At 33.6% G+C, this 24,080-nt stretch overlaps 6 protein-coding genes across 7 annotated transcripts; 2 read left to right on the forward strand and 4 right to left on the reverse strand.

Moving 5' to 3' along the window:
• Positions 1-283: 283 nt before the first annotated feature.
• Positions 284-3,709, forward strand: LOC130932909 (dol-P-Man:Man(5)GlcNAc(2)-PP-Dol alpha-1,3-mannosyltransferase). The gene is made up of 12 exons (XM_057862368.1): positions 284-567; positions 656-828; positions 1,085-1,153; positions 1,369-1,526; positions 1,603-1,669; positions 1,769-1,822; positions 2,079-2,167; positions 2,302-2,418; positions 2,696-2,832; positions 2,922-3,000; positions 3,181-3,237; positions 3,328-3,709. The coding sequence occupies exons 1-12, from the start codon at positions 375-377 to the stop codon at positions 3,494-3,496; spliced, it is 1,362 nt and encodes a 453-aa protein (XP_057718351.1). The 5' UTR covers positions 284-374; the 3' UTR covers positions 3,497-3,709.
• Positions 3,710-4,365: 656 nt separating this feature from the next.
• Positions 4,366-6,552, forward strand: LOC130933218 (heat shock factor-binding protein). The gene is made up of 5 exons (XM_057862768.1): positions 4,366-4,603; positions 4,959-5,012; positions 5,452-5,475; positions 5,558-5,600; positions 6,158-6,552. The coding sequence occupies exons 1-5, from the start codon at positions 4,601-4,603 to the stop codon at positions 6,286-6,288; spliced, it is 255 nt and encodes an 84-aa protein (XP_057718751.1). The 5' UTR covers positions 4,366-4,600; the 3' UTR covers positions 6,289-6,552.
• A 1,437-nt stretch (positions 6,553-7,989) lies between these two features.
• On the reverse strand, positions 7,990-9,554 carry LOC130935006 (rapid alkalinization factor-like). The gene has a single exon (XM_057864537.1). The coding sequence runs from the start codon at positions 8,523-8,525 to the stop codon at positions 8,169-8,171; it is 357 nt and encodes a 118-aa protein (XP_057720520.1). The 5' UTR covers positions 8,526-9,554; the 3' UTR covers positions 7,990-8,168.
• Positions 9,555-9,852: 298 nt separating this feature from the next.
• LOC130935004 (protein LOW PSII ACCUMULATION 1, chloroplastic) lies at positions 9,853-12,939 on the reverse strand. Of its 2 annotated transcripts, none has more exons than XR_009067781.1 (9): positions 12,617-12,939; positions 12,395-12,498; positions 11,917-12,052; positions 11,593-11,824; positions 11,251-11,408; positions 10,937-11,137; positions 10,748-10,844; positions 10,548-10,644; positions 9,853-10,103 (listed from the first exon to the last, which is right to left on the reverse strand). XR_009067781.1 is itself a non-coding variant. In XM_057864535.1 (9 exons), the coding sequence occupies exons 1-9, from the start codon at positions 12,869-12,871 to the stop codon at positions 10,029-10,031; spliced, it is 1,359 nt and encodes a 452-aa protein (XP_057720518.1). In that variant the 5' UTR covers positions 12,872-12,933; the 3' UTR covers positions 9,853-10,028. The 2 variants fall into 2 exon arrangements, 1 of the variants encoding a protein (XP_057720518.1); XM_057864535.1 differs by having other exon boundaries at positions 10,748-10,848; positions 12,617-12,933.
• Positions 12,940-13,465: 526 nt separating this feature from the next.
• On the reverse strand, positions 13,466-15,252 carry LOC130935005 (bifunctional protein FolD 2). Its single transcript, XM_057864536.1, has 5 exons — positions 14,995-15,252; positions 14,717-14,900; positions 14,480-14,637; positions 14,000-14,212; positions 13,466-13,835 (listed from the first exon to the last, which is right to left on the reverse strand). Exons 1-5 carry the CDS (start codon positions 15,085-15,087, stop codon positions 13,599-13,601), a joined length of 885 nt encoding a protein of 294 aa, XP_057720519.1. The 5' UTR covers positions 15,088-15,252; the 3' UTR covers positions 13,466-13,598.
• A 6,717-nt stretch (positions 15,253-21,969) lies between these two features.
• Positions 21,970-23,596, reverse strand: LOC130932543 (heavy metal-associated isoprenylated plant protein 36-like). Its single transcript, XM_057861883.1, has 3 exons — positions 23,380-23,596; positions 23,195-23,270; positions 21,970-23,075 (listed from the first exon to the last, which is right to left on the reverse strand). The coding sequence occupies exons 1-3, from the start codon at positions 23,449-23,451 to the stop codon at positions 22,261-22,263; spliced, it is 963 nt and encodes a 320-aa protein (XP_057717866.1). The 5' UTR covers positions 23,452-23,596; the 3' UTR covers positions 21,970-22,260.
• Positions 23,597-24,080: the final 484 nt, after the last annotated feature.

Genomic DNA, 24,080 nt, shown 5'->3' on the forward strand with positions numbered 1-24,080 from the left:
TTTATTATTTTTATCATATTTTTTGTTATTAATCTAATTTTTTTAATCTACAAATTTAATAACATATTTTTAATTTTAAATATTAATGACTAAGGATAAAAAAATAATAAATTATGAAGTTATAATATTCATCTTAATAAGTTTTTTTTTGGTATGCAATAAAATTTGTTTCTGTTAAGGTGCACCACTGCACCGGGCCTCTGCAATAGTTAAGACTCAAGAGTTAAGACCAAAGTGAGAGTTATAGTGAAGGTGGGCCTTTCAAGCTTCAACCCAGATTGTTTTGTTGACCAAAAAGTAGAAGGAAAAAAAACGATGACAGAAAGTCCGAAAGCGTTTCCGTTTGTTCATGATCGGAGACGGAGTGGTGGGAAATGGAAATAGGAGGAGAAAGAAAACTGAAGAGCACAGAAACCATGGCTGTTCAATCGGTGACGCGCTCCGCACCACCGCCCAGAAACAGATCAAAACCCATCACTTTTCTCCAAAACCCCAAAATACCCTTCGCAGCTTCTCTTCTCTTCGCCGATGCCGTCCTCGTCGCTCTCATAATCGCATTCGTCCCGTGTAAGTTTGAACCAAAACCAGAATTCAAAACAATATGATGAAACGGTTCCCGATTTGATCTTTGTTGTTGAATTTTTTATTATTTCAGATACGAAGATAGATTGGGATGCTTATATGTCACAGGTGACTGGGTTTCTGGAAGGGGAGAGAGATTACGGAAACCTGAAAGGTGACACTGGCCCTCTTGTTTACCCTGCTGGCTTCCTTTACATTTATTCTGCATTTCAGTATCTTACTGCTGGACAAGTTTACCCTGCTCAGGTCACTATCTTTCTCATTCATACATTCATTTCGTTTCAAGGATTATTGTAACTTATATTTAGTTGAAATTTGGAATTGCCTTTGCTGATGCAGCATTCTATTTATAATACTAATATGCTAGTCATGTGGTGTGATGTTTTATTGAAAATATTCACAATTGAAGAGTACTCAGTATGGTTCAATGACTGGTGAATTCATGGGAGTAATAATACTTGATATTGTGGCTTATTGCTTGTTTCTCTTTCTGTTACTGCAGATTTTGTTTGGAATCTTGTATATCATTAATCTGGCAATCATTCTCTTAATCTATGTGAAAACTGATGTGGTAAGGGAACCTCCATTATGCCTCTTCGGATGTGCTTCTTCATACTCTTTTTCACACGGCCTTCATTCAACTAATTGTATAAGTCATACGTACCACAAAGAAACAAGAAACACATTTTGGAGCCCTAAAGGATCTTAATTGCTGATCTTTCTCCAACTCTTACCTTGTGATTTGTCATTGGTCTTGATTCACACTGTTTTGAAATTCTTTGACAGCTTCCATGGTGGGCCTTTTGTTTACTTTCTCTATCTAAAAGAGTGCATTCTATCTTCGTGCTTCGTCTCTTCAATGATTGTGTGGCCATGATGTTTCTTCATGCTGCATTACTCTTACTCATGCACAGAAGGTGGAATCTAGGTTTGATTGTGTTCAGGTAATTGTGCTCTCTCTCTGAAATCATCTTTCTATAAGGTCAAAGTGTTTACAAGACTTCTCTAATTATTTGTTAGTGTTGCTGTTTCGGTAAAGATGAATGTGCTTCTTTATGCTCCACCTTTACTACTCCTCATGCTAAAGGTACAGATAATATTGACAGTTGAGCATGTTGTATTTATTATCTGCTTGAAATCGTCCCAAATGCGCTCATATAATCTCCTTTACTCCAAATATTTGCAGTCTATGGATATCATCGGGGTGTTTTGGGCATTAGCTGGTGCAGCACTGGTTCAGGTCCATACCTGTTTCCTTGAAAACAGTTGTTAAATGTTAACCCTTTTTCATGATATTCTTGTTACTTTATTCAAAATGGTTTACAATGTGATCAAATATCGTGATGATCAATTCTTGGTGTATTTCTTAAATATTCTTTCCACATTGTTAGGTGAGTTGGTCATATTAGGCTTCAAGAACAATTTGTTCTCAAGAGTAAGCACTGGCCAGGTTTGCTGTCATTGATTAACTACTCTACGGTAAAATACTCCTACAGATATTATTGGGGCTTCCTTTCCTAGTTTCACACTCGGTTGCATACATATCAAGAGCCTTCAATCTTGGCCGTGTCTTCATCCATTTCTGGTACTTGTGCTCTTAGTTTGTATTTTGAATTTGATGTATCCCTCCCCCCTCTCCCCCCTCTCTCTCTCTAATCTTTTTAATAGTTTCTATTATGTTTTCTGATATATTAATATTATTTACTTATATGTCATCAGGTCTGTCAACTTCAAATTCATCCCTGAACCAGTATTTGTGTCCAAGGGATTTGCAATCTTTTTGTTGGCTGCTCACCTCATATTACTTGCTTTGTTTGCGCATTATAGATGGTGCAAGTAGGTAAAAATGTTTATTTATTTATTTTTCCTTAAATTCTATCCCGAAAGGATTGTTGCAAAAGTTTTCTTAATTATTACAATCAAATTAATACGACTGACCAGAAGTCTTGATGCAACAGATAGCTTGAACATGATAACGATTTAATAATGACCATCCATTGACTTGCATTATGAACGTTTTTGTCATGATAGTGATATGTAGGATTCTGCTGTACACTTGATTGAGATATTGTGCAGCTGGATTTTTTATGTTTACTTATTTAATTGCTCACAGACATGAAGGAGGGCTTCTCAACTTTCTGCATTCCAGAATTGTCTCTATGAAGCTGAGGTTTGCACTTTTCTTTTCCTCTGCTTCTCCAAAGTTTGGCAAGAGTAGTTCATCAAGCATCAAGATCCTCACTAAAGAACGTGAGTAAACATTTTCATTCAGGATTTAAGTGGATAATTGTACTTCCACTTTTTGTGACAAGTTATACTGAATCTTGCCTTTTAATCAGATATTGTGACAACTATGTTTGTTGGGAATTTCATTGGCATTGTATGTGCTCGGTCATTGCATTATCAGTTCTATTCGTGGTAAGTCTGCTGGGATTTGTAATTATTGCTATTACTATCTTTAGATGAATAAGTTTCTTGGTTTAACCAGCCTCTGTGCAGTTGTGTAAACCAACTCTATTGCCAGCTACTTATTCTGTTACATTTTAAGAAAGTAACAAGTGCAATGGTGCTAAATCTTGTAATTTGGCTATTGTACAGGTACTTCTATAGCTTACCTTACTTGTTGTGGAGAACACAATACCCAACCTTGCTGCGGTAGGTTAATCCACGTTCCTCGCTTTACTTTCAATTTTCATGGCTTTTTCTTTTGCCATTAAAGATCCATATATCTGTATTATCGATCAGCTTGATTTTATTCATCGGAGTGGAGGTCTGCTGGAATATCTTCCCTTCGAATAATCTCTCGTCAGCTCTGCTTTTGTGCCTTCACTTAGTTATTCTGTGGGGTTTGTGGTCTGCTCCACCAGAGTATCCTTATGCACAAGATAAACCTTCCTCTCGCAAACACAAATAGTTCAAAGGTTCTTCAACGGATGACTGGATAAATGAGTTTCCCCTTTGATGTAAATTTTTGTGTTGTATCTTCAGGCAACATAGGAATGGCAATCGCTTTAGATCTTGACTGTCACATTTTGACAAGTTTTCTGCTTTATGTTTTCTTTACCTTGTAACTTACTGTGAAGTTTTGCACGGATATTTATTATTTAGTGATGGTTTGTGTTGCATACTTGCATGTCTTAAAAGGAGTGTTGCCATTCATAACCCAAAAAATAAAGAGTAGTATCTTAGCTACTGGATTAATAGCACTTGTTAACCCGTTTGTTTCATTTATTAAATATATACAATAACAAATCTGATATTAGTTGATAATAGTATAATACTTAATAGTAATGTGCTTTCAGTAAATTATTTTAGCTTTAAGTTTTAGAAATAATAAAAAAATTATAAATATACTTGTATGGTAGAAGTGCAACTGCATCGTAAGGGACAATCTTATTTTCTTCTATCTAATATTCTAATGTGTTTGTTTCTTTCCCTGATTATATTGATCGACCATGCAACCATGTGACATAATAAACCTAAAAAAAGAAGTGTATTTTTTTGTAACCACAAAAAAATGAAGTGCAAAAATTGAAAAATGCCATGACATGAGCTATTCAAATTTGAATATGAAAAAATAAATAAAAGAATAAAATTGAACGGAATGCCGCTCAATGCTCTTCAATTTTGCCTATGTCAAATGACGAGAATACCCATCGATACTTCATTTGAAAATTTGAAAGATCATACACCTACAGATGCAGCACAGTTTTTATTTTATTTATCATTTTATCATAAATAGAGTTTGATCTCTAACTCTATATTATTATTATTATTATTATTATTATTATAATAACAGTATTTTCAGTTAATTTACACATGTAAAGAAAAGAAGCCAAACCAATGAAAGGTCAATATTGTAATTGCAGAGGAACCCATCGAACCCAACGGGACTAAAAATACAGAGGAGTGAGTTCGTGAGAGAGTGGATTGCAATCGCAATTTTTTTTCGGTTTCAAAATATTGGAAAAGAAAGAGTCGCCGTTTTGTAGGTGGAGCTGCTGCGTTCATCATCATCATGGTTAGTCTCTCTCTCTCTTCTTCTTTTCCTTTCATTTTCATAATCCTTTCTCATTTCCGGATCTTAATTTCAAATTTCGACCCTATTAGGGTTTCTGAAACTCGATTCCCTAAAGCGCTCATCAATGTGCCTCTTAATTATGCCTCTTCGATTCAGAATCCTTTTCCTACGTTTACCGAACCACAGATTTACCCCCCAAATTGGACTTCGCATGATTGAGAATCCTCTTTGATTGTGTTCCCGTTGATGCTACCTATTTTAGATTCATTTCATGTTTTAAGGTTTTCAATACCTAGATTTTGCATTGTTGCCTTCGTTCTGTTTCGATTGGCTTTGTGACGTTTTGTAATTGCAGGACGGACAAGATTCGGAAGACCCAAAGCAAAGCACTGCTGATATGACAGTTTTTGTAAGTTGTTAAGCTTTTTCTCTATCAAGAAGAATTAATGGTTTTGCTCATCTATTGCATGTTCTCACATTTTAATAAATTATTTACTGATTGTTGATTATGAGTTATCCTCTGCATCCCAATGTTCATGATGAGAGTGGGAATATACAAATTTGCTTTGCATTATAATAGCATTTGAGAACATTTTAGCTTACTATTTTACATCTTGAGCTACTTATTTTTAATATTTGGTTTTCATTACTGCCTTCTGCTACTTACATTTACCTATGCTGGTAGTGGTTGGTGTGCCATGTTCCATTATGAGAGTGGAAATGTGTAGAGTATTGTCCTAGATTGTAACGTTTGGGATGGGATTATAGTTTAATGAGTTAAATTGCTGCTGTCATTCTCTTGAATGTAATCAGTTTTGACCAATGTCATTCCTTCTATCCTTTTCCAGGTGCAAAATCTTCTTCAGCAGATGGTGAGATGTATATAAGAGCTGCATTGCTGATTTGCTGAATTTCAATATATTTCACTTTTACTAATAAGAATTTTTTTTGCAGCAAAATAGATTCCAGACAATGTCTGACTCCATCGTCACAAAGAATATCCTTTTAAATTTGGTTCTTGTGTGTTTAAATAATTGAATTTTTTGTGCTTTGAAAACTTGAGTTATTATTTGCATCTCAGCATCAAGTCTGCAAACACCCATGTTATAGAATAGGTTAGAAAAAACAGACATGTTGGTGTGCAACTGTGCATGCATAGCTGAATGAATAATTAATTATTTCCATGCATAGTTAAATCTTAGGGGTCATTTTCCCTTTAAAGAAAATGGAAAATGCTATTTGTACACCAAAATCAACCACTAAAATCAGCCAGCTGTGTGGTTTAATTTATTTTCAATATTTATTTATATTCTAGCATATATTTTATACTGGTGGCTGACTTTTGGTGTACACGTAGCATAACCCAAAGAAAATACATCCTTACCGTGGTTGTGCATTTGCAAATTGTTCCCCAATGCATTGTAAGGTTTTGTACTTCTGTATCTGCAGTGTCATGTTGGCACAGGTGGAAACTGATGCCAATTCTTACATGGGTATTGTTGATTTATTCAAATTGAGTTGCTGAAATAGTTGATTTCCTTGACTTCATTGCACTTGATGAGATGGGAAACCGTATAAATGAGTTGGAGCAAAGCATCAATGACCTAAGGGCAGAGATGGGAGTGGAGAACTCGCCTGCAGGAGGTACCAAACCAGAAGATTCCAAAGAGGAGGGTTCAGCTTAAGTGTCATTTTCGTGTTTCAACTGCCTTATATTCTTGTGTCGTATACATCAGGATTTTGGTACTGTTGGTTCTGTGTTTATCAGTGGTTCAGAATTCATATATTTGCTATGTACCTATGAGTGCACTTTCTCCTTTGTAGTTAAACAAAATATCGTACTGTTCTTTTATAAAAAAAAAAAGAGTACTGATGACTAATTGTTTGCCATTTCGACATGGGATATGATCATGTGTTATTTGATGAGGATATTATTACCTATTGATTTACATTGCGAATATTGTGATTACTTTGCTATCCTTCGCACCTGCTCTGCATAATTTCTACGTATCAGTTTTCAGATTTAATCAAACCTTGTTTTCATTGGCAAAATGGGTTACAATAGAATCAGAAATGAATGGAATGGAATGGAGTGGAAGATGAAATAAATTAGAGATGGAATGTTCACTTTTTTAATTATAATATTCTCTATTATTTGTTTTTCATTGTAATAATGACAAATCCATCCTTAAATATACAAATGAGAGTAGATTTTGTATTCGATTTCACTGTACTGTACTGTGTCTGTAATGTAATATTGTGGTTATCTAAAGTCTAAACTTTGGGGAGCAATCCATTATCCATGTTGGGGAATCTTGGGCCTTAATATAATATTAGGAACCATAGCATCTCCCATGTTTCCTGGGAAAGAAGAATGAATCTTGGTGCGCTATCCAATTTCACATCTACTTAATCTCACGGTGTACGCAGATCGGATCGGATGAAAATTCGATCCAATCCGCACAATTCTCATCGGATCGGATATAATATCCGCATTTTTTAAGTGTCTTTGCGGATCGGATCGGATATCGGATATATCCGCATAATTGAACATTCTCTTTTTAATCATATTTCTAAGTAAAAGAAATTCAATAAAAATATTTCTTTCACACTTTTAAACCTATTTATTCCTAAAATATTATTAATCATTTTTTTTAAATAACAAAAATAAAATAAAATAATATATGAATAATAACTACTAACTAAAATATACAAACAAATAAATATAATACCAAATATATATATATATATATATATATATATATATATACTTTTTTAATTATTATTGTGCGGATCCGCGGATGTAGAGCTGATATCCGCAATCCGATCCGATCAGACTGCGGATCGGATGCGGATATCTATCACAGATTTGCGGATATGATCCATGAACACCCTCGAACTTGTTCACTTTTCAATTGGCACATAATCCCATATGTATATCAAGTTATCAGCAGAGGCTTTAGACTCGCATTCCGACGGAATCATTGAAAAATATTAGTAGCATGGAAAGTGGTTTTAACCCAAATAAATCTGTTACTAGTGATTAATTTCAACACCTTTTTCTGTTTGTCTTATTTTCTTCCGAACAGCAAGCAATGATAGAAGAGTTGAGTTAGATACGTGATTGAAAAATAGTATTATCCGCACGTGGGCTTTGAAGAAGCAGCGAGGAAACTAAGATCATTGACAGAGGTAACAAAAATAAGTGTTAAGTACTACTATTTAACTCATTTCATTTGACTATTTTTGACTTGCACTTCCCTATGCTTGCTTAGATGCATGTACATGCATAAATAAATATAGATTTTGAGATTTGCAATTCTGCATTTAAAACAATATAGATTTTTACGATTAAACTCATTATATAAAATTGTTAAATCAGGAAAGCAAAAATATTATATGTAGATATGTGCTTCATGTTTCCATGGAAATCACCGGTGGAAATTTTATCAAATGAAAAAGCACAAACATATTAGAACAGAAAAAGCCTGATAATGATAAGTACACATAGGAATAACATAAGAAACTTGATGGTGAGTCCATAAGAAGATGCAAGAAATTGGTGCTAACTATTGCGGCAACGAGTGATGGTGGCGCAACCACGGGTATAAGGATTAGCCTCTGCACCTGGCTTGCAGTTGTAGTAGGAAGCACCTCTTTGAGAGCATGGTACTGTGTTCCGCTGCAGCGCTTGATAGCTTATGTACTGCGACGTTGCTAGAATGCGCCTGTGCGATGATGAAGACTCCATCCCCACCAACTCACCCTCTTCCATGCACTCTTCTATGGAGCCTTGGCAACTTCTTGCTCTCATTGCCACCAACCTTAGGCGATGGTCGCCTACGGCGGTTGCCTTAGGCAGAGACATGGACATCACTACCGTGAACATAAACAAGGTTAGGAGGACAAAGGCACTTGCCATTGCTTATGCTTAAGAGTTACAAATATGGTGCTATTATTCTTCTCTCAACTTTCTACATTGTTTCCATTTTATACAAGTTTCTTACTTGGAGAGTGTGAGTGGGAACTTAACTTGTTTAATAAGCATTTCAATTTGATAAACATGGACAATTTTATATATATTAATGGATTTAAAAAATATATATCTAATTCTTTGGTTTATTTTCTTTCTCGTCCGTTTAAACAGGTATTTGAGATTCGAATTATGCCTTGTGTATGCAGCAATTCATTGGTCGGCGCAAACCCTTGAATGGAGTTCTGATTCACAGCGGATTAGTCCTTAACTTGCCGGATTAGGAGATGCACAAAATTTCAACAGACAACAACCACCTAAAAGAAAAACAAGAACCTATCAGTATCATAGCTTACAAGGTATTGTAATGTTCAAGTTCAAATGTGTTCCAATTGCAGTGAAGAAAGTTGGGTAGACGATAAAATGGATAGCCTTCAAAACCTACCAAGAAAACGATATAAACAATGAGTTAGGGAGAATCGATGATACGGGGTTTACATTCAAAGCATTAACTTCATTTTCTTGCTCTCAATTCAAACCATTAACTACTTAAACGCTAATAATCTATTCGGCCTGTGTGTGAATCACGCAGAATTCTAATTCAAACAAAATGAATGTTGGCTTTGAAATCAGATTTGCCACGTGAGGCGACCACAAATCTTTTAACCGCAAAATTCGGTTGGATAAGTATCAATGAGAAACTGATCCTGGAGAGTGGAAGCCTTTTTTCAAGTTCCTTCATTCATACTGCACTTATGGCTTCAATGTACCCACGAAATTATAAGCAAACAATTAAAAGGATTAATCATACACAAGTGTGACCAAAGAATATTTGATTCAATGGTTAATGATGTGTCTACTTGCTTAAATAATTTTTCAACATGCAAAAACTGGCCAGTGGCCACCATTATCAGTTCTAGAATGTTATTAGCTTAACACTAAAACTATTAACAGTTAACAGTTGGACTGGGAAAATTATAAACCTTCTTAAGAAATCGTTGCCATTATAGTCTTATCTCAAATAAGAAAAGTGAAAAAAATAGTAAAAGAAAAAGATAAAGAATGGCCAGAGTTATATTATTTATAAGCATGATAATAGAATATTGTACTGGCTTACACATTATTCATCCCATAGGCCATATCCATTGCATAATGGATGATTATGCACCCATTAACCTTTGATTATGGATCTATATATAGACCAAACTGCTAGGTGATGATTATAACCAAGAATTTATGTAGCACAAAAATAGACTTGGGTTAAGTACAAATTAAGTTTGTTGCCAAGGTATAGTTTTTATTTTTCCATTCATAATAAGTCTCAGTTGTAACACTTTGCAACTGTCAGTAATGATCGTGAAGGAATGATGTACACATAAATATTTCTGTGAGACATAAATAAATACTTGCACTCTAGAAATTCTGTAACAAAAGTATGCCATGTAAAATTTCTCATCTTTCCAGCTTGCTTAAAAATGCTTCCATTTCTGGTAGCTCCTTCACAATTTGCTGCCAGTCAGGCATTCCCTGCAAATTCAGTAGAAATTTTGTTGGTATGTAACTGATAGTGGCATAGCATTAAAAGGAGTATATGTTATATTCAATCAGGGAAAAAATAAAAAATAATAATAACCCTTAATGCAATTCTTCTAGCTAGTCAAATGATAAATTTCGTGATTGCTGCAACTAAGATGACAAAAGAATTGAAACCAGTATTACAACCATTTCTTAATGATCATCAAGCTTTTCAAACAAGCCATCACATAATGAAACAAATCCAAAACAATGGACTGATTCTTACAGTATTTTACAAATGTGATTCCTCTCATGCATCTTATGCTTGTGTAAAACCTGCTTTTGACTAAAGTCATATTACGATGCTCATAGTTTTGTTGACAATTGACAAGTTAATAAATATCACATCATCAAGTAAGGGAAAGCAAATGAAGTTTTCTCTGAAATGGCACTTACTTTCCCCGATCTTCGAATCCTCCCATCTAAGCGCATTATTATGTACACGTCTTCGCCAACAGTAACTCCTTCAGATTTCTGCTGATCTCTTATCCACCTACATAAGTTATCATGCACCTATTAGCAACTACTCTTTTTCCTCCCAGAAAAAAATGGAGAAAAATTTATTACAAAAGCTGGTAAAGATAAGAGCATATTACTGTTCCCATTCTGCTTGCGATACAACTTCAGCCTTGAACCTGATTTCTGCTTTCAACTTTGATTTTGAAGCTATGGACTGTGTTCGCTTATCAAAATCTTCCTAACATAGCTTTATGGGTTATTGCCATCAAACAATACTTTTAGATGAAGAGAAAGATCCGTGAAGGCAAAGGTGATGTGAATCTTACCCCAATGGACGGAAGAGCTTCAGCAGCCTTTTGTGGACGACCAAAACCTTTCTTCTCAATTTTTGTTTTTGTTTTGGTTTCCCTACCTTCTCCCCATATGACAGGAACTAACAGGATACCACGTCTAACGAGCTCAGTGCGAAATCGTTCTGCTCTTTGCAAAGCCAAAGATACTGTTTCTTTTTTCCCAGCTAATATAACCTACAACCCAAGCTTCAGTTAAAGCATAGACTTTATGTTAAAAGGAAGGGGAAAAATATCAAACAGATAAAGTGTGTGTGTGTTTTGAAGTGAGATTGAACATAGATACTCACCGGCCTAACTGTGTCCCGTAGCTGAACAAGTTCAACTACACGATTAGTTGTTAAGCGCAAAGGCAGCCTTGATAGTGTCTCATCTCGAGATATTTGTTCAATCTGCTCCTCCTCCTTTTTATTGTCCCAAAAAAATAATGCCACAAAAGAAACAATGCCTGCACATTGCTGATTCTGGTGCTCAGTCATTAAATGAAGGTAAAATTCACTTGCACAATGCAATCACAATTTTTTTAAGTTAAAAAAATAGGACTTGCAAAAGCGTGAACTAAAAATTTAACTATCCCAAATTGAACATTTATTTTCAGTATTTTTAACAAAGTTAAGTAGTTCTATATTCACCTCCAATGTTAATGGCAGCATTCCCTGCAGTTTCCAGTAGATCAGGAGCACCATCACCACCTTGAATTGCACGGATTAGCCTGGGTAGAGTGAAGAACAATGATATTCCTGCAGCTGCTGTGAATGCCACATAAAAAAACCTCCTAACCCCACGAAACGGTGCCTGAACTTCACTAATAAGTTTTAGATCTCTCCGAAAACTGTTGCCAATATCTTCCCCACCTATCCTGGCCTGGTTGCATGGCAACAAGAGTGAAGGTCATAAATTCCTTTCAAAATTTTGCAACCTGGCATTGTAAAGTTGTTGAGAACTAATTAAGAAACCTCTTCTTGTAGTTCTTTGAACTCAGGCAAAGCTCTAAAAGAGGCCAAGTCTGGATCATTGAGAATTGTACCAAATTTTAGGTTGTATTCCCTCAAAGCAGTACGGAGACTATCGGCAGCTTTCTTTCCTTCCCCTCTTTGTAACCAAACAACAACCATTAAAAGTAAAGTTAATCTCCCAACTTCAACAGTGACAGCATCATAAATATAGAATAGAACTATACCCTAACCACTGCCCCTATGTAAATCAATTGAATTTTTCCATATCATTGAATAAATATAACAGAAAGTGCTAGGAACCGGATAAATTAGTCACTTTAGAGATACCAACATGTTCGGTTGCCAGAAACTGTGAAAACTATTGAATAGTAGATTAATGCCTTACTACCTCACAATTCAATAATTCATGCAGTGAGTTAAATCTGAATTTATAAGAACTACTACAATACACACAAAATGGAATGCACAAGCAATTAACCTGTATGCATGGCAGCAAGCTTTGTTGTAGAAAGCAGCTTGGGCCTCCACGGGATTGGGATTCAAGGTAAGCGCTGTTTCAAACTGGGCTAAAGCATCCTTAACCTAAGGAGTCCCAAGAAAAAGAAGTGAACTTTGGGGACCAAATACTTGGAGAACCAGAGGAAAAAAATAAATAAATCAACAACGAAGGGGATTAAGGAGGAAGTCCACGATAAAATACCCTTCCTTTGGAGAAGAGCTGAAGACCTAAATTGACGCAAGATTCAGCAGTTTGAGTTTCAGCTTCTGCGGCCTGTGACGGTGGTGAGGAAGAAGAAGAAGAAGAAGAGCATGAAATGACTGAAAATTGAATCTTTTTGAATGGGCGTATGAGAATGGAGTTCGTAAGGGGATTGCATGGCGTAGTTGGAATTCTCCACTTTGATTCAGAGGAACACAAAAACTGTTGCTGCACACCAACTCCAACTACAGCCATTGCTTTCTTTTCAATTCATCTCTACCTTCCTCTCTGTTATTCTGTTATCCAAATCACTCATAATCAAGTCACCAAAAAAAAAAATCACTCATAATCTCTACCCTCCGTATCTACTACTATGTCTCGAAATCGACGCTCAGGATCTTAAATTATAGTGCTCTTTTGTTCTCACTGCTACGACGTCGCTTCATCAGTAACGCACCTAATAAAACTCCATCATCACAATTCACAAATATGTCATGCCAATTACTGTGATCCGGTTTGGACCCATTTAAAAGAAAGAAATTTTAATCTAATTCGAAATATCATAATGGGAAAGTCTTGGGGCCAGCAGTTTTTTGAAAACTTGGCCAGCATTTAACCATCAAGAGAAAATTGAATGATCCCACACCATTGGATTTAATCTCACACTATTAAAAACATTCTTGATGGCTACTTGATGGTTAAAAAACACAAAAAATGCTGGCCCCCTAGCATTCCTCATATATAATTCGTTGTGGTTTGAATTACATCGATTAATTTAATTTAATTTAATTTCACTAACAGAAACCCCATGTGAATATCCCTAATACAACCAAGTGCAGGAGAAAAAGATAGGACAAAAACAAAACTCGTTTAAAAACCGAAACTTCCAGTTTGATACTATAACTGATTCTCAAAGAACTTCCACTAAAAGTGAACACCTTGTTTCTTATTTTTTTTATTCAATTATACATCAAGAGGAATATCAGTGGTTCTTCTCAAAGCAACGCTTGGCACCCTCGAGAGTATTATGCAGCAACATTGTGACAGTCATTGGACCAACACCACCAGGAACTGGAGTAATCCAACCAGCTACTTTAGATGCTTCCTCAAAATCTACATCACCAACAAGCCTGTAACCAGACTTCTTCGTCGGGTCATCGACAGCATTTGTGCCGACATCTATCACTGCAGCTCCAGGCTTGATCCAACTTCCCTTGATCTGAAAATGCAAAGAATCATGGTGAACTCCACATCAAGAAGAAAGACTGAAATTAACAGTAACTAATTCATGAGAAACATGGTTCTGACTGAGCAACAAAAATATCTGGGGTCAATATGTCATCCTACAATGACTAAGAATAAAGGGAATGTTTTGTTAGTTACCATCATCGGCTGCCCTGCTGCGGCGATAACAATATCAGCTTCGCGTATGATACTTTCCGGTTGAGTTGTGCGAGAATGGACGATAGTAACCGTTGCATCTGCTTTCAAAAGCAGCAATGAAGCTGGTAATCCAACTATGTTGCTTCTACCAACCACCACCGCTTTCTTCCCCTTTATACTTACACCACTTCGCGATAAGAGTTCCATACATGCCTTTTTACAAGTAGCAAGTGTAAATGAATAAGAAGTATGACTTTAACATAGCATTTCACAGGCAAACTTGTATTCATACATTCTTGATCATCAAGATTAGTTAAGGAAACAAAAACTAGAGCAGAACATGAATTAATGTCTATCCAACATTTTTTCAATCTCTTTATATCCCATAGGCCGAGACACTAAGTTCATCACCACTGCAAACCAGCATAGGATAAAACCAACCTTACAACTAAGCATGAAACTAAATTTCAGTAACATTACCTTGGGAGTACAAGGAAGGAAGAGTGGATCTCTGTCTTTCATTGCAAGCTTTCCAATGTTGAGAGGATGGAAGCCATCCACATCCTTCTCAAGGCTGATTTCACTGAGAATTTTCTCTTCATTGATATGCTTTGGCAATGGAAGCTGAACCAATATACCTGATTGCATACATTTTTTGCCACAAACTGAGCTAAAAATAAAAGCTTGGAATTGTAACAAGTAATATAAATCTAATACCGTGAACATCAGGGTTAACATTGAGCTGGTGAACTTGCTTAATCAAATCGGATTCGGAAACTTGTTCGGGAAGGTCAATGTCGAAAGACTTAATCCCTAATTCAGCACACGCCTTTCTCTTCATTCCCACGTAACTCTGCGAGTCCTTCCTGTTCCCTACTATCACCACCGCCAACCCCGGAACCTGCAACAACACAATCACATTACATCATTCTAATTCTCAATTTTCATTAGGTTAGATCGGGATTGGAATTGGGATCGAGATTGGGATTGATTACCTTGCCGTACTTTTGAGAGAGGGCGCGCACTTCCTCCGCGATCTCAGATCTGATAGTTTGCGCCACCGCCTTGCCGTCGATTACGGTGGCCATTTGATCGGTGAACCAACGCTGATTCGGACTCTGACGTGTAAGTGAATCTGAGCCTTACTCTCTTATCGCTTCGCACTTCTCTTTGGCAGTAACCACCTCTTGTCGGATATTTTTCTTTTTCCTTTTAGTTTTTTTTCGTTATGAACATTGAAAATTTCTGAATTTTATTATTGTTTTTATTTTAATTTATTGCGAATTAGCATTTATTTATTTTAATTAGTTTGATTCCTCAATGAGAATGAGAATGAGCTTAGTGAAATACATGACTTCATAAATCATAATTCGCAAAGTTAATTAAAGATTAGGATCCTTAACAGTTCTATTTTACCAGGACATTATTCCTTAATCTCTCCTTTGGTCATTTTAATTTCCGTTACTTGGTTCCGAATAAAGAATGTCAGATACTTTTTTACTAGCTTATGAAATTTTATGAAATAGGAATAGATCAAAGTAATCTAGTTTTATTTTTATATATACAATTATTAAATATCATTACATACGAATGTAATCACATAGCACTACATAGTTACATGTATACATGAAGATAACAACTAGCAAGTTTTAACTGAAGAACTTGTGCATGGCTGCCATGTTCCATGTATGTGACAAATTTTAAATGAATTTTGGAGTTTTATTTTTTTATTTTTTTGGTTTCTCAAAGTATTTTTCAACTCGACGGACTAAGAACTAAATTTGATGGATTATATTTTCATGAATCATGTGTGAGTCCAAGACCCCAAAAACATTAACGTTCTAATAGGGTCTTCTCCATGGCAACTCCCCCTCCTTGAGCTGAGATGCCTCCCTTGCTTGGCCACATCCGCGGCGGCTGCCACCACCGACTCGCAATCCTGGTGGAGCTTCTCTCCTAGGGATATAGAGGACTCAGTCGCCAAAGAGCCTTCCCCGGAGGCCTTTGTTTTCATTGTGGCTAGGCTGAGACTAAGAGAGGGAGGGTGAAGGGTGCAAGAGATATTAGTATTTAGTAGAAGTTTAAGAGAGGCTAGTGGGGACTATATATAGAAGTTGATTTTAGTGGTATGGCATCAAAATATTATTTTGTTTTCTTGGAACTTTTTTTTTAAGATTCCTAGTGTTTTTGGAAGACAGATGGAATCATATTTAACGACTAGAGTTTATAATATTCTTCCTACCTCTTTTACCCCCTAAAAAAATAGTGATAGTGATAACTAACTATTAAAAGTAAAATGCAATGTAAGAAAAAAAAATATAGGATTATTATTTTGTTTTTGTGTGGTTTAAAGTTTAAGTGCATACATCATAATTCATAAATCATCAATAAATAAATTCATATAATGTCTATTAAAATAATGTTTTTTGTATGCTTTTCTTATGTAAATATTATGTAGTTATTAGGAGAGTCTATTGTGAAGTAAAATTTTCCAGTTATAAAATAAAGTTCTCCAAAACATTTTTCTTTCTTGATGATAAGAATTTCGAGTTTTTTCAGGTTAGCAATTATTCTTTTGTTTGATTTATGACCATTTGTTCTTTGTAAAAAGCAAAAAGAGCTACTTTATTATTAGATTCTTTTTTGTTTGTCTTGTATGCAATTTTTTTAAAAAAATATTCTTAATATATTTTACTCATGATGGTTCATTTTTAAATTTTGGATAAAATATTGGTTTATTTTTTAAGATTTTGATTATATTTTAATTTTATTCTTAACATTTAAAATGTTATATTATTGTCTTAAATGTTTTATTTATTTATTTACTTTTGTGGTGGTTGTTGATGTCTGCAGGCTAATGGGTTGTTGCATGCATAAGGCGAAATTTGAACCTCTAACACATATTTAAGCGGACAAATGAGCTGACCACTCGACCAACCCAAGTTGATTTAAGTTAGTTGTTGAGTTATTATTAACTTATAATATGAAATAAATTTTTTTTTTTTACCTTTTTGTCTCTTTCTTTTCCAATGGCTTAAACTTATTGGTAGTGGGATAGTGGCTTCACTTTATTGTTTTCAGTATTTTTTACCCCAATATCCCCACAACAATGAAGAGCTTGTGTTTTACTCCAGCCCATGAGATAGCGGGCCATAACTTAAGATAATATTGAAGGCCCATAAATTCATCGATGGGTTTTAGTCTAAACTTCCGTTGGACCCTAATAATAATCTATGCAGTTATACTCGGATTCTAATAATGGATTTATTCCATATAGTCAAATATAAGAAATTAATAAATTATATAGTTGTGTGTATACCTAAATAGGGGTGCTGCGATGTAATGTCTAAAATTAAAAGCTATTCAATCTATCTTTTAAAAAAAAAAGACCTTCCTTTGGAATGAAATTAGGGATGGAAGCTGATGTATCAAACATTATTCTATACAAATTTATTTAGTATAGAGTTATAGTAATTCATTGCCTAACATATAAAGATGTACTTTTCTTAAATCCAAAATAAACAATATGGAGGAATCTCGTGAAAAAAAAAACTATTGAGATCGTGTGAAGACTATGAAGCATAGATATTTTTTTTATTTGTCGTATTTTTGTGTTGAATATATTTTAGACACGACATACGTCAATATTTATTTGATATGTGTGATTATGTCTTAATAAAAAATAATTTTTTTTTTAAATATGTTTAGACACAATTAAATATCATTATATGTCGGCATGTTCAATTTTATACTTAATATGTATTATTAAAATAAGTTAAAAATAGTATATATTATTAATTATTAAAATAAAACATATTTTAAATATTTTATATAATTAAAATTTTTTTTAAAATAATTAAAAAATTAATTTATATTTTAATATTAATAAAATATTAAAATATTATTATAATTTATCTAAAAAATATTTTATATTATATATTATGTCTCTATATTTTATAAAAAATTTAAATTTGTGTCTGTCAACTTCCGTGCCCATATCTTAGGTGAAGAATATTTCAGTAATATGTTGACTATTTTCCCGCACTAACATTATTAACTCATACTTCATAGTAATATAATGTTGCACAATATAATTTTTATTTTTTATACATAATAATATAAAGGTGGCTTTTGAAGTTGCAGAAGCTATTTTTGTTTAATTCTAACATGTTATCGTCAAACTATGTATTTTTTGTTGTATTACACACTGAATACTTAAATTCATGGAGAGTTTGACGACTTTGACCGGGTCATACCACAGGAGAAAAAAAATAAATTTTTAAAATTTTTAAATTTTATTTAAAAAGATAAAATATCATCTTTTATTTTTGAATAATTTTTTTATATTTTTTAGTTCTATTAATAAAATAAATAATAAAAGATTATATTTTATTCTTTAAAATAAAATTCGAAAGGTTGAGGATTTAAATAAAAAAAAAACAATAAATAATAGGTGAATAGATAAAAGCAAAACATTTCATGCAGATCTCTTGTATTGATTTTTGAGAATGGAAGGGAAAAAAAAAAAAAGAAAAGGAGGTCATGATGAGAATGGTAATAGTCTAATAGACCCACCGCACAAAGTTGAAGCTAACTCACCCAAATTCAACCTCATAATCATTTTCGTTGAATTCATCAAATTAGACCACCTTAGCTTGTAATAATATCATCTTTGGAAGCTAGACACATCGAAAAATGTATAATTATTATAACCATTTAGAAATGGCATAGAGGTTCCTTTGACAAGAATAAACGGTTAAACATATATAGCACTAGTTAACTTCTAACTAAACATACTAATTTTCTTTTTGTCTTCATTTAATCACACATAATTAGATAAGGTAATTTATCTTCATGTCTTTGATATTCCATTATTGTACTGTTTTACTTTTAATGTAATTTTATTTATTTATTGAAGAGTACTGTCGCTGCAGTTGGTGAAAGGTGATTTAGGTGGACTATCGTTATCTCTTTAGGCCTTTAGGGGCATTATTGCATTTAAGAAATTACTTTTACATTTTTTTCTTTTTCTTTTTTATTCTAGAGATTATTATTTTTTCCTATGTGTTGTTAAAGGGTTCATTTCTATCAACAAGACATTTTGTTCGGTTGTCGTGTCCGCGTGTCGGATATATTTTGGACACGATACTGTTTTAATAAAAAATAAAAAAAATTTTTGGACACGCATAAACACATCTAAATATCATCATATGTCGGCGTGTTCGTCTTATTCTTAACATATATTTTTAAAATAAAAAAATATTTTATATATTTGATATAATTAAAACAAGACATTAAAAATAATTAAAATTTTATATTTATATTTTAATTTCAATAAAATTTCAAAATATCATTATAATTTATAAAAAAATACTCTATATTTTATATATATCGTGTCCTTGTATAATGTAAAATTTTAAAATTCGCGTGTCAGCGTGTCCTGTGTCCGTGTCAGTGTCCGTACATTATAGGTTCATTTAAAAGAAAAATCTTTAGAACCAATTAACCTTATAAAAAACATAACAAAAATAACCAAGTCATTTTTAAATTATTAGTATCAAATATTCACTCTTCATAACGGGAGAACCGTTAAAAAACCAAACTAAATAGTAGTAATTAAGAAGTCATAATGATCTCAGCATTGCATATAGGAGCATCTAGATGATAATTCTTTGGTATCATTATTATATATAGTAACAAATAAATTTGGGTTTTTTAAATAAAAAGCAAATATATGATTAAGACTTTTCATTTTTCTTTACACGAGAAAACATCCAATCTAATCATCAATAATGTTTTTTTTTTCATTTTAATTCTTGAAACTTTTAAATGCTGCAAAGTAAATCCTCCATGATTGAAGATAAAGCTGAATGAAGATTTTGGAGAGGATGAAAATGGGGCATTCCATAGATTCGAAATAAATCATTATTGTCTGGCAAGAGGGACCAAGAAATCATACACAGTCCATATCGTAAGTCTACATATAAAAAGAATAATTTTTGATATAATGATATTATGATATATTCAATCCAAACAAATTTAACCCACTCATTATTGATTCTGTATTATAATTATTATTGTATCCAATTAAATCTTTCTTTATTTGATCCAATTATGTCCAATTTAAGTCTTTCATTAACCCCATCACTCCATGGGGCTTTCTAGAACTTTTTGGGAAGATAAGAAGGAAATTTGTGGGGATCCAAATTGCCAAAGAAAATTAGAAAACTTTATAACTTATAAGGATAATTAACTGTTTTTGGACATTCATTTTAAATGCTTATTGCTTAATGCTGAAGATATCGTGACATGCTGACTAAATATCACTATACACAAAATTAGAAACAGAAATGATATTACATCTAATAATGATATTGCATGCACACAACTTTTTAAAAAAGATTAAGATTGAGAAATTGAGATTCAAAGTAAGAGATTGAGAGATTGAAATTGAATTAAATTTTTGTATTGTATTTAGTATAAAATATATTGAATTAAATTATATTTTAATATTATGTTTAAACTAAAATAAATATAAAAATTAAGAAATAGATTTAAAATTTAAAAAGTTAAATGAAGATATTTTTAATAAAAAATATTATTAAAATTTCAGTTATTTTAGTTACGTGTATCCATCCTTTTTAAAAATATTAAGGAGACTAAAATTTTGGAAATGAAAATTAAAATTTTAGTTTCAATCTCTTACCACCAAACACAATATTAAATCTCAGTCCACTAATTTTAATATCAATCTCAATCTCCTTAACCAAATACTACCTTTTAGTTTTGCCTCCTCATCTTATGAGATCTACCAATGGAGAATACTAAATAATTAAATATTTATAAACTTTTTTTTATTTTTTACAATATCTTTTAATCCGATACATCAAGAACTAATTTGTCACAAATAAAAGCTCTGTTTAAGAATTTATCATTAACCTAACCAATTAGTAACTGTATATACAAAACAAAATTCAAATCAAATCTCGACAATTTTTGCAACCCTTAAATTGAAATAACATTTTTTAAGCATCATGTACTTTGAATATCCAGTTGGGTTTGTAAAGTGAGGATAAGCGCAATCATAAAAGTTCCACTTCTCTTAACTTGTTGTTTCCACCTCACTTAATGAAATGGCCTACCTTAACATAATTTTTATTTTATTTAATATGCAAATTGATGGTAATTTTCATTATTTAATTTGCAAATTGATGGTACCGATTCTGAATTTGTGGTCTCTCACTCTCTCCCACGAAATTAAAGTCTGCACACGTACACATGAAATACAAAAAAACATGGGTTTTTGCCTAATAAGTTAGTAGCAAAAAGAAAAGGAAAATTAAAAGAAAAGCTAGGAATTAATTGAAGCATGATATTGGTCCCTATGAAATAAAAGGTAGTAGGCATAGCTAGCAACAACTACAACAAAACAAGCTTTCTATGACATAAAAGAGCAAATTATTTAATCAAAAGAGATACATAGCATGATCACTTTCCAAAAGACGATCATGCATTTTCCATAGCAAGTAATTTATATACACACCGTTCACTCTTCAGTAACTTGCAAGGGTAAAGACTAAAGATCCCAAGTTACTTTACATAGCAAGCAAGTAAACTCACATGCATGAGAAAATAAGCAAAAATCAGTTATAGTAGTTGCCAGCTTGTAACTACTAACTAGCAATCAAGATGGGAAGAGAGGAAAAGAAAAAGACAAGTTAGTACACCCCAAAAAATATATATATACTTTACACATAAGATAGAGAAGGGAAAGGAAGATTTCATGTCCTACATATTACAGAGAATGGCAAATTAAAGCTATTGCATTGGCCTTCCCTTCATCAAACCCAAAAGCTATGCTTTTAGCATGACTTTCCTCTTCTTTTAGACCTCAAAGTCACAGTTTCAAGCCGTAAAATTAGCTACTAAGTTAAACAAAAACAACAATTTGATTTTGTCAAAGCCTCCTCTTATTTTGACAAAGTCTTATTTATATTCATTTATACTCAATTTTATGTTGTACATTAAGTCGACTTACAGTTTTTTTCATGTCATGTAATGGTGTCGACTCAATTACTAGAAAACTTTGTTTTTACCCATCTAGTTAATTTCTACTCTGGTAGAGAATATTACAAAATTTAACCCCCCAACTTCTTCCATTCCTCAGGGTATTTAGCACTAAAAATAAAAATTATTACACTAACTAGTAACTAGAACAACATGTTCAGATCCATCCCCCACTAATTAAGTAATATATCTTGTCACATGATGGAGCATCCACCTTGATATTGATCCTGATGATCATCATCAACATAGTGGCTGATAGGATCAGAGGGTGGTGGTGGTGGGAGGTGAGGGTATGTAGTAGCATATGCATGATGCATGGGCATGATAGGAGACCCAACATAGTATGAAGCACTTGATAGAGGATAAGCTGTGTTATAGCTTAATCCATATGCTGGTGGTGGTGAATAGTACATTTGTGGTGGTGGAGGATATGGATATGGATATGCATTTTGAATTACTGGTTGTTGATGAGGCAAAGAAGATGCAACTGATTTTGCAGAAACAGCTTCTGCTGCTGCTGGTGATGTTGCATCTCCACCATCATCAACTTTACTATTTGCTTCTCCTCCTCCGGGAGGAGCAGCAGAACCATCACCATTATTGTTGTTGTTGTTCTTCTTCTTTTTCTTTTTCTTCTTTTTATTACCACCTTCACCACCAGCAGTAGCTGTAGCACCCTCTTCCTCATCACATTCATCATCTTTGTCTGAACCTTCATCACCATCAGCACTACCCTCTTTGGAACCAACATCCCCGCCAGCCGGTTCATTATTCTTCTTCTCATCATTATTAACATCATCACCTTCACCACCACCACCACCACCACCCCCCTTGGATTTCCCAGACTTCTTTTTGTTATGGTTCTTCTCAGCAGGTGGTGGCTGTTTTTCTGGCAAAAGTTCTGCATATTTACCTGTTTTTAGAAGCCTCTTGATCAGAGTATCAGCTTCCACGTTACCGGTTACTGTAACCTTGTGCTCCCTAGAATCAACCTCAGTTGTATAAACCCCTAATTAATAATATATATGAATAGTCAGTTGTTGTTGTTGTTGTTGTTGTTGTTATTATAATGAATATCATCATCATCCAAGACTTGCATGAACAAAGAGAATAAAAAATAATGGATACCATCAATTCCCTGGAGAACTTTCTTAACCTTCTTTTTGCAGCCATCACAGTGGATGAAGACTCTCAGAACCCATCTCTGAACAAATAGAGCCAAAATGATTGAATATTACTGCATGTATTACACATGCAAATTGAAAACGTGAACATGAACTTGAGATATATATATATATATCTAGTGTATATACCTGGTACTTGAGAATTTCTCCAGCTGCAGGATGATGAGTTTTTTCTTCAGATGGTGGCTTAGCTGCTTCCATTTGAGAGTTGTGGTTGGAGTGGAAACCAAGCTAAGGAAGCAAGAAGAGCAAGGAAGATATTGAGTAAGAGTGGAGTTAAATAAGAGAAAAATAATAGATGGCACCATATAAGAAAATAAGAAATCATATCACTCATTAGGTGTGGATGCCACGTCACACATTCCATTAAGCATTCAGCAGCATCCTCATGACACATAAGCAAACTCACGTGACCATGAGCTTATATTTTAGGTGGGGTAGCATGTGCCAAGCCATGTGCATGGTTAAAGTAATATACATACTACCATCAGAGAGGTTGAATATAATCTTCTATATAATTACATAAAGAATAATAAAGATCTTTCTGATAGGATTAAGGTAATTAATCATGATCACTTTAAAATATGTGATTCTGTTTTCATGTTTTCAAGTTTTCTTAGAATGTCAAAAACAGGTATATGTGATTGTGGAGTAGCATAGAGAATTCCTTTGCATAAAATGAAAACTTTTGAAATCTTATTATCTGTCATATCAGATGGTTTTAAGGCCTTCATCACCACTCATTTTTTTCTGACTATGATTGCAGAGCTTCCACTGAATACAACCCCCATATGATATCATATGATTATTAGGGTCCATCAACCATAAAT

This window comes from Arachis stenosperma, chromosome 6 (genome assembly GCF_014773155.1).
Source record: "Arachis stenosperma cultivar V10309 chromosome 6, arast.V10309.gnm1.PFL2, whole genome shotgun sequence".
In the NCBI taxonomy this organism is placed as follows: Eukaryota; Viridiplantae; Streptophyta; class Magnoliopsida; order Fabales; family Fabaceae; genus Arachis; species Arachis stenosperma.